The sequence below is a fragment of the Malurus melanocephalus genome, unplaced genomic scaffold, assembly GCF_030028575.1.
Source record: "Malurus melanocephalus ecotype Western Australia unplaced genomic scaffold, MMel_1.1 scaffold_553, whole genome shotgun sequence".
Lineage (NCBI taxonomy): Eukaryota > Metazoa > Chordata > Aves > Passeriformes > Maluridae > Malurus > Malurus melanocephalus.
In genome coordinates, this window is record NW_026623785.1 from 126,665 (window position 1) to 137,126 (window position 10,462).

At 41.3% G+C, this 10,462-nt stretch overlaps 1 protein-coding gene across 1 annotated transcript; it reads right to left on the reverse strand.

The window, feature by feature from the left end:
* Positions 1–4,576: 4,576 nt before the first annotated feature.
* Positions 4,577–6,274, reverse strand: LOC130583083 (interleukin-17A-like). Its single transcript, XM_057382192.1, has 3 exons — positions 6,248–6,274; positions 5,493–5,725; positions 4,577–4,814 (listed from the first exon to the last, which is right to left on the reverse strand). Exons 1-3 carry the CDS (start codon positions 6,272–6,274, stop codon positions 4,577–4,579), a joined length of 498 nt encoding a protein of 165 aa, XP_057238175.1.
* Positions 6,275–10,462: the final 4,188 nt, after the last annotated feature.

The following is a 10,462-nucleotide window of genomic DNA, read 5'->3' on the forward strand; positions in this document are numbered from 1 at the left end:
GTTTTGCAGCCGGAGATCCCAGCTGCAAACCACACACCACTCAGGGAGGCATTGCTTGTATGTGGGGTTTGTTTCCTGTTAATGGCATCATTCTTAGAGTGCAGCTGATTGTAAATATGAGCCTGGTTATTTTTTGGGTGCAGGCTTTCACTGCCAGCAATCTATTAATTTGGGGMTTGRAGCTGGWTRGTCTTTGAGGTCCCTTCTCACATAAACCAWCCTGTGATTCTGTGAATCAGAGAACACGRCAAACAAATTTATTCTTGTAAACAGCACAGTCATATCAGCACCGAGAGCAATTTCACAGCCTTTGCTAAAGGCTTTGCTCACTTTATTCCCTTTGCAGCCATRGAGCCAGACCCTGGGTGCCCAGCTGGGCATCTCTGGCTCTGAGATGTGGCTTGGAGCAGCTTCCAGGGGCTGGGCTGTTTTACCAGGAGGAGAAAACACGGCTGGAGGTGTAGTAGCAATGCCATGATGTCTCCTTGTAACCTGCTGGGCTGAGCAGCCTCCGGTCACAGGTTGGTGACTGAGCCTTGTGGCCTTTCCTATTCCTTTTCTTTTCTGATTTCCTCTCACTGACATCCCACCTGTGTGCCTTGCCCTCCCAACACAAATAATCTTATAATATCATAATCTCCTTTGGTCTCCATCCTATTCTTCCTTTTATTGYACTGATATTATTTTTAACTTTGTGCTCAAGAAGAATGAGGGGGCTGATTCTGCATTTTTTACAGCACAGTTACAAGGCACGGACAAAAAAAATCCCAAACCTGCTTAAAATGTCTGTGATTGTCTGGTACAACTTGGCAGAGCMAGAGCTGTTTGTGGGGATGGAACTTGTAGTGGTTCTGGCTTTCAGGAGCTGAGAAGATGCCAGCCAGACTCAGCACCAGAAACAAACTACACTTTCTGCCTTTGCTGCTYACAAASAGGAGTTTCAAGGGTACGACTTWGATGGYCYTTGTGGGTCCCTTCCARYTCAGGATATCCTAGGATTAAAAACATTTTTCATCTTTTCTAATTTCCCCCAATACTTCCAGGGCTAGATAGTGGGAGCAGGTTCAAGCCGTCAGCTCTTCAGAGAAATCCCTTCTTGCTTTTGGTGTAACTTTTTATTTATTCTTCCTTCAGAAAAGTGGCACAGCTTTTCTACCTTTTTTTTTCTATAACTTCAACAAAATATTAAAAATACGTTTGAAGCTATTTGGGCTCATGGACTGGCAAAATGCTGTTTTCTGGGCACAGCTTTCTATGAGTGAGTAAAATCCATACAAACCATCATGTTTTGTCTGCATTCTTAGTAAGCACAATATATTTGTATTAAGATTGAGGTTCCCTGTTCTGTTAAATAAGTAGAATTGCTTCATCTCCTCTCTAACTTGACCTCATGATTTTTCAGGGTGGCTTTTTTTTATTTCAGGCTTCTGAAACTCATGTTCTTGGCCYCATTACAGCTGAATCTGCAGCATCTTTTACAGGCAGCTGGTTTCTGTCCAGATYGCTTTGATAAGTGGCAACGATGAGCGTGATTATTTGCAAAAATCCAATCTCAATCTTCCCTTTCTGGAAGATTTCTGGGTTTTACTCACAGGCTGCCAAGCAGTCTGGTTGCCAAGGCACTGCTGCTTAGATTTTGCAAGCTGACACAAAATTGATATGGGGAGCAATGCTGGACTGGAAACTTTTYTGTTGGGAGAGGGTTTTGCAGCAATTCCACCTCCCTCCCTCTAATGACAGTATCATTTAAGAGCATCAAATTAGCAGAAATTTGCACTGAAGTTCTTGAAAACAAGGAAAAACAATCTTTGCCTGTTGAACCCCAAACTGATGAGAGCTGTGCATGGGTGAAAGAAGAGCTCTGCTCTCTTTGGTGATTGTGATCATTATTGACTGTAGAAAAATGAGGACACTGATGAGGTGGCCCTTGTCAGGGTGCATTGGTTTGGAATTATTCTGCACCTTTCCAAGTGAACACAGCAAGGTGAAGAAAAATCTCTTGGCTCAAGGTGTCAGCAATTAGGAGAGAACTTGCAGCAGGAAAGAACAGTTTTCCTGCCCATGAATCTGCTGATTAATTAATCCATTAARTGCTTCTGCAGRAGCATGTACAACACCCAAGCAGCCTGTGAATGTGAGCACAAAGTTGGCCAAATAAATAAAGAATGGTTCTGTCCTAAGGCACAGATTTAGCTGGGTTGGTAAATGGTTCAACAAAAATCATGTTGGTGGAAGGGAGACTGGATTATCTTCATGAAGGTCAGGTTGGAGCAACCTGGGATAGTGGAAGGTGTCCCTGCCCATTGCAGGGGTTGGAATTAAATGACCTTTAAGGTCCTCCCAACCCAACCCATTCCATGATGCTGCTGCTGATCTGTGAGCTYTGTCAGCAGAAAGTTGTTGGCTTTTCAATGCTCCAGCTGTGTCATCTCTTTCTGACTTGCTTCTGAGTTTTTCCACCTCAGCACAGCTCTCTCAGCATTTTCCAGCCCCCCACCACAAATGTGCCAACTCCAGCTAGTGGCACAAGACCTCCAAGAAAGAAAGAGTCTGGAGTTCTGTGGTTTTAACTGTTAGAAGCTACTTGGGCTAATTGCAGATAATTTGACAAAAAGTGGTAGGACATTGAGAGATTATTGAAAGGACAAGGAAGTCAGTTCTGTTTCAGTATTCCTGGACTGATATTTATATAAATATTTTAAAACCTCAAAAGATGAATATTCCTTGCTTTTTTTTGTTTATTTTTATTTTTGTTTGTTTGTGAATTTTAGTTTTTTGTTTGTTTTAATTTTTTTTTATAAGTTCATTCACATGCTTAATACTTGTGGGACAGTCAGCTGAGTTAAACTTCAGAAATTGCAGGAGACCATAAGGAAGAATAGCTGGAGATAAGCTCAAACTAGGTAAATTGGGGTAAATATAAGGGTAGGTAAGCTATATTTACTAGGTAAAATAGGTAAATATAAGGGCTCCTAGGTTCTTATGTTTGGGCAAAATTACATCAGTATTTGAGAATAACTGAAGGTGTGGACAGGAATTCATTGTTGTGATTGCAGATACTGCCATCAGTTTGAGTTAATCAATGTTTCCTTGGTCCAGAGTTTCTCTGCCAGGCTGAGGAATGGTGTGAAGCCCGTGGGTTTGGGTTACAGGTTGATCCACCTGGAGAGCGTTAGGGAGGGTTTGGGTTCATGGGAACAGCTGGAGGGAATAACCCCTGGCAGCAAAATTTGGGATGATCAGAGCTGGCTCTGGAGAAGATACTTTCACCTGAGAGGACCTTCCCCTCACCAGGGTCCTGCACCCCTGAGCTGTGCATCTCTGCACGTTCTGTATTTGCTGTGGCATTCGCCAGTGGCACTTTGCCATCGCCTGAGCGYGGCCACACCTCCCTGAGACAGCAGCAAACCAAACATCCGCGTCTTCCCCAGGCAGCCTTGCCCTCTGAAACATGGAACATGCTCATCAGAGCACTTTTAACCCAAGTGAGCTTTAAATAAACCCACCTACTGCGCCAGACACCACCCACGCAAACCCCATCCGACTGCGGCTGAGCTGCTGTGTCAGGGTGCCCCACATTTGAAGCGCTGAAAACGTGCTGGAAGGACACGAACGCAGAGAAAAATCACGATTACAATCAGCAAGATGTGGTTAATTGCCTCAGTCACCCATCTGACTCTCTCATGAGCTTCCCCAGGTGGTGTCTCTGCTCCACGGACTCGCAGATAATGTTGGAGCAAAGGTGAAACTCAGCAGTGGAAATGCACTCGTTGTTTTAGGAGGAGTTTCTTGGAGTTTCTTTCCCCCCCAAAGAAGCATTTGAAGTGTTGTGTTGAACCCACCTTTACAAACCCTTTTCCAATCAGATAATCAGGTACCTGATCATAACTGGGTAGCTACCCAGGAGACATTTTTCTTTGCTTGTCTGTCTTTAATGTGGATCTCTTGGGTGCTACTTTATTAATAATTTTCCTCCAGATATCTTAGCCTCTCTAAYGGTAAAAKGGTGTTTTCCCTAATMTYTTTTTCCATGGKCTTTACRTTCTATTGCTGCAGAARTAGATGTTTTCAAGGGAATTTGAGRTTTTAGCATCACGTAAAYCTCTTYTATKGTCACAATTCAGKGATTTCTTGCCTTACCAAGAAGAATTCTTAAGAAAGAAAGGAGAATACCAAAGAGTTTTTGACTGATTTTTTTTTTTATTACACAAAGATAAATAAACATCACCTTAATATTAAAAAAATATATTAGGATAATACATTATTACTATAATTTCCACCAGCATAAATAGATTTACATAAATAGACATTTCAAAGGRTAAACTAAAGATGGGTTAGGGTCACCATTACTTCTCAGCCCAGAAAGGTGCGAGAAGGCGTCTAGATTCTGAATTTGTGGAGTTTAAGATTTCTGGGGAAAACATTAAATTTTTAAACTGAGATGCCTAATTTTCAATGTACTGTGATGTATTCCAGCTAATTTTTACAGCTTGATTCATCTTTTCAGAGGCTGGATCAGACCCCTCCATCTCCACGCGAGGAAATTCTCCGTGGCTCCTGCCACCTCCGTCTCCCTTCACGCCTGGTGCTGGAGCAAAGGGGTGACACAGGTACAGCCCACGGTGATGATTTTCTTCTCCAGCCTGTAGGATTGCTGGCAGCCCCTCTGCTCCCTGCGGAGCACCAGGATCTCCTGYCTGATGGGCACGGAGTTGAGGCTGTGGTCCAGCTGCCCCTCSGGAGTCACGCACCGCGAGTGGCGGCACTCGGCGTCCGCGATCGCCCGCGGGAAGCGGTCGTGGTCCTCGTCGATCCTTGGGAAGGAATCAGGAAAGGGAATATTTGAGCCCAAAGGCACGATAGTCAGGATGGCTATGAGCTCCCAGCTCAGGAACCTGGGGTGTGTTGCCTATGGAGGGATAGCAGATCCTCCAAAACRGTTGGTTTTTCAGAAAAAAAAGGGAGCAACTAACTAAATACTGGGTATTTCTAAATGCATGGCTGCATGCAATTGCCTTTGCAAAGAACTTACTTCAAACAGGCACTGACTTTAAAAGACTGATTAGAAATACTTGAGCTTCTCAACACAACTCCCACTAACAGACCCAAAAACCTTCAGTTCCTCCCCAAAACATGAAACATTGATGCTGATATTATTAAGCCACCACTGAATTTGATGCAATATTAACCCTCTGAGCTATTTTTTCATGAAGTTTTAGGTAAAGAATGCTTTTGAAGATAATGCTTGCATACAAATAAATTAATTAAGTTTAAACAGCAATTTGCTTTGCCTTCTCTATGTTGCCTACGCCATGTGTTTACTTTGTGCTGCCTTCTGCAATGGTTCTCTTTCAAAGAGGATTTTAGGGACTGTGGATACCCTCATATTCCCAAAATCTCTCAACTGTGAAGCATTGAAAATGGAGATGAAGGCATTATTCTTGGCCAGAGTATCCGGTGTTTTTGCAGGCCAAAAGGACATGGAGCCATACCTGTAATCCCATGGAGCCAGAGAGCGGCTGCTGACATCTGGAGTGCCCTGGGTGTCCTGGTTCGTGCTGGTGATGCTGATGTTTACTCTCACAGTTTGGGGGAATTTTGAGTCTTTTTGGGTCAGGCATCCAGCAGATGCTTGCTTGAAGATGCTCCCTGGCTTGAGCCCAGGCTTGATCACCTTCCCGTGGGCAGACAGCAAGGCCAGCAACACAAGGAGCAGGGGTCTGAGCTGAAGAAAATTGGGTTTTAGGACAAAAAAAATGCATTTAGGACACAAGACAGGTGGGAAATTTATCTACAGTCAGCCTAACTGGTAGTTAAACCCTGTATTGAAAGATAGAGTAATTACGAAAAAATGTGCCGATGTCACATCCACTTTTGCTCTCATTAACTGATTCTCACAGTGCTGACAGGTGCATGCACACCCAATTGTAATTTGATGATTAAGAAATGTTAAATTATAGAAAATAATATAATACAGATGAGAGCAGAAAGGATAGAACAGAAAAAATACACTCTAAAGCTGAGTTTTTAATGTATTTCTTGCCTCAGAATACATTGTGGTAGTCCATGTCACTGATGCACACGCTCATTGCTGCCCCATGAGCACTCTCACATTTTAGTTATTTCTAATTATTAATGGTTTGAACAAGTATTTAAAAAGTTAAATATATCCCTATTCCATCCATTGCAATTTAAATACATCTCTGTCAAACTGAGGGGGAAATAAACCCAGAAATCCAGTTCTTACCAGAGAAGCACTAAGAGTTGGAGACATCGTCTCTTTCTTCTCTTACTTCTGATGCTTGTGCTGGGCTCTGCTGAGCTGGAGATGTTTGGGCACATTTGCTGCTGGACCTTTTATAAGGGCTCCTGGGCTGTGCTAAATAATGTGGAGTAGGTGTTTTTTCCCCCAGCCTTCACTGTGGTTTCTGACCATAACCTAAATTAAGAAATGTATGTGTATAGGTTCCATTAACAGAGGTGGAATACAGGGTATATCTTAGGTCTGTAGATGACGTCCTTCAGCATGTCACTCAAACGGTGATGAAACCCAGATGATTTCAGAAAAAAACATAAACGTGGCAAATTTGTGGGTGCAAAATATTCAATTTTAAATCAGGATGCCATTGGTATCAAGCCCAAATGTAGCTGGCACAGGTTTGGATCTGTTCTCTCCTAGGCCAGCCTGATGTCTTTCCATCCCAAATTGGGCAGATGTTGGATATCTGGCCACCACTGAATTGCTCTCTTATTCTTCCCATGGATTATAATTTTTCAGGAAATCTGAGGAGCAATGTCCCTGCTCAAGCTCAATTCTTCTCTGATTTGGGCTATTTTATTCATGGTTACACCTTGGTTGTGATATCTCAGTGTTGATCAGAATGCCTGGTGACAGTGAGTTCCTAAAAGTCACTCATTCTTCACGTAGGAAAAAAAATAATGAACTTTGTTTTGAGCTTGCCACCTTTTCATTTTGCTTTCATTTCCCTTCTCTCGTGCTACGAGACTGTTTTTATCCTTAGGAAAAGGRTTTGGGAAGTGTGATGGTGTGGTTAAACTTCCAGTTTCTAAGTTAGGGACAGGACAGAGGGGTTCCAGAGAAACTCTGCAAAGGCTGGGAGTTGCAAAATGACACACAGGCACAGCTTGCCCAGACAAGCTCTAAAGGAAGAAAATACATTCTCTCCAGCAAGAAAACAAAGTAAATGTCCTCCTACTTGTAAATAATAATAATAATAATAATAATAATAATAATAATAATAATAATAATAATAATAATAATAATAATAATAATAATAATAATAATATCTTACTTAACAGAAGCATCATAAACTTTAATGATGGTGATTTTAAAAATATGCAAAGTATTTGGAGATATCTGCCAGTTCTATTTTAATTTATAGCAAGCTCAGCCAGGACTCCAGAGCTCCAGCAGTTGAATGGATGTAGTGGCTGCCCCTGGATCCCTGGAAGTGTCCAAGACCAGGTTGGATGGGGCTTGGAACAACCTGGGACAGTGGGTGGTTGAAATTAGATGATCTTCAAGGTCCCTTCCAACTCAAACCATTCTGTGGTTGTAGGATTCTGTAACTTCGAGTCTGTTCTCTAATATTTCTTTTATTAGGAAAAGCTCCCATAATTTTGCTCTGACTGAGGGTCATGAATAGCTCAGATGTGCCCCATAAAGTCACTCAACAGCCTTGAGCCGCTGCTCAGAGCTTTTCTCAGGTCTAATTTTGGTGGAGTTTTTTTCTCATAAAAACAGTGTGGAGAAGATTCAGGTTTTTTTACACTTGCTCAATATTTGTGCGTAAATCCAAATTTTACTCACCTTGTGCCATCCAAAGGAGGATGTRGAGAATTTAGCTGGCGGTTTCTGGGATACCCATGACCTACATCCGCTCATTCGAAAGATGCTGACGCTTCAGAAAATTAAATGTATATTTCAGTTTCCTTCTTCAAGTTAGAGGTGCACAGGTTAAAGGAAATGCTCCCCTCAGAAGGGGTTTTCTCCAATGCCATTTACTGAAATATCCTTTCAAAGTGGGTCAGTTAAATTGCCAATTATAGAAACAAAAAAATGKTTTCAAAAGCCTGCAAGGTAGCGGAAGGTCAGACTCAACCAGTCTGACCCTAAATGCGTCAGTGGTTTGGGTTACCTAGGTGCTCAAAAGGTGAATAGTTAAACATTCAAATATGGCTGATGCACCACAACTTTGCAATGGTGAAAAAAAAATAAAATATTTCCATGGTTTATATTGAGACATGAACGCATTTTTTGGCAGTTGTCATACGTGAGATGTGAAGSTGTGAGGAGAAAATGAAATGCCTTTAACAGGTCTGAATTATGCAAAGGAAATTCTCACATTTCTGATTTTGAGATTTTTCCAAGTTCCAAATAGTTATTTTGTGATTCTTAATGCTCTGAAAAAACAAACAAACAAACAAACAAAAAACTAATATGATTTTCTCCATGAGAATGGAATTTACCCTATGGGATTTTTTTTATTCTGACATGTAGTTCTGCCTTAGTTAGAGATCTGGACACTGGTGTAAAATGTGAATACTTTTCACATTTTTCAAAATCACCATCATTAAAGTTTATGACACTTCTGCAAAAATAAGACGTTTTTTAAAATTTACAGGTAGGAAGACTTTATTTTTCTTGCTTGAGATAATGTATTTTCTTCCTTTTGAACATATATTCTTATAAATCCTTACAAACACAGCAGCACTCCTCTTCCTCCAAAAAAGCATTCCATAACCCACCCTGCACTGTGCAGGTAATTTGTAGGGTTAGACTGAAACTGAGTTTGGTGGTGATCTGTGACAAACTCAGGAAAGGGACACTTGTGGAGCATTGAGAAGTCAGTGTTATGTGACAAAAATCCAGTCTTTAGCTGGTGCTCCACCATCCACTGCTTTCCAACTAAATTAAATTCAGAAAACTCATTTTCTTACCAGTAAGTCCCTGTATCAAAGAGCTTAAACTCAGAGTAGCCAGGTAGGTCTGATAAGGCAGCCTGCAGAAATAAACTCATTTTTGCTGCAGCCATTTGTCTGCTCCCAGGTAAAATCCAAAAATCTTCGTCATTCATCACAGAATCATAAAATCATGTAATCATGGAGTAGTTTGAWKTGGAAAGGATCTTTAARTGTCATGTAGTMCAAYACYCTGCAAGGAGCAGCATCTTCCACTACAAGAGCTTGTTCAGAGCCCCATGCTACCTGGGTCTTGTATGTTTCCAGAATTCTCTCTTTTTAAGAAGGGAATTTCCTACTTTTCTGATTTTTCTTGCAAAGCAATCACTCCTGGCCACAACATTTTGTGTGCAAGAAAGTGTCAGAATTCAAAAGTTTCACAGAATAAGTGACTCAGAGTGGTTTTGGTGAGAGTTGTAAAAGCACCAGTAGGATCCTAATTTTTGAGTCCTTTCACCTTGCTGAGTCTTGATTTGACTTTTTAATTTATTTTTGTTTAAATAAGTAATGGAAATTCATCACTTTTCCAATCATATGCAAATTCTGACCGCAGTGCCGTGAAGTTTCCAGAAATATCCCAGGCAGAGATTTCAGAGAATAACCTCTGCTGGAGGTTTCCTCCTCTRAGATGTGGCGTTGTGAAGGTGGGATGGGGACCTCGGGTGGGTGACAGAAGCCTCGTGTCCCATTTTAACCTGAAAGACGCCTCTTAACCAGACCTGGCACTTCCATTCTGAYGCTGTGGATACAAGGGAAAAGTGAATGGGTGTGTGCCAGGCTGAATGGACCATCCCTGACCTTTTTTTTCCTGCCTTTTATGAGCCCAGAAAATGACYGCTGGTCCTTTATTTCAACCAATTCTGAATGGTTGTGGCCTTTGAGTACTTACAGSGGGCTTATAAAAGAGAGACAGAAACTTTTTACAAAGGCAGACAGTGATGGGAMAAAKGGTTTTAAACWGACAGAGGGCAGGTTTAGATTAGATATGAGGARGAAATAAAGTTGTAAAWGYTCCTGGGTGCTAAAAGGYTCCTAAATGTCTGTCTCACCCTGTCTCATTTCCCTTCATCACTGCTAATCTGTTTTTTTACTCTGATTAATTGAAAAAACCCCACASTCTTCCATTGCATTTTTATTTAGSAAACAATTACAAGATAACCAGGATCAATGATTACTAAATTCAAGAAATAATTCTTAGAAACTTGGTAGAAGAGGTTTTGAAGCAGCACAGTTTTCTCACATGGATTGCAATAACCATAATTTAGTTGTTGCTTCCCTGTTACTCTTTTGAGAATTCAGAAATGTCAGATTTCTCTACCCCAGGAGCTTTGGGAAGTGGTGATGGATTATGGGCAATGGTGGAAATGTTTGTGCTGGACAGTGGGAATATCCAAAATATAAAAGTATTTCTTTGTATTTTCATTCCAGTAGAAAGATTGTTTAAATATCAGGACTGACACATGCAACTATGAGCAAACTC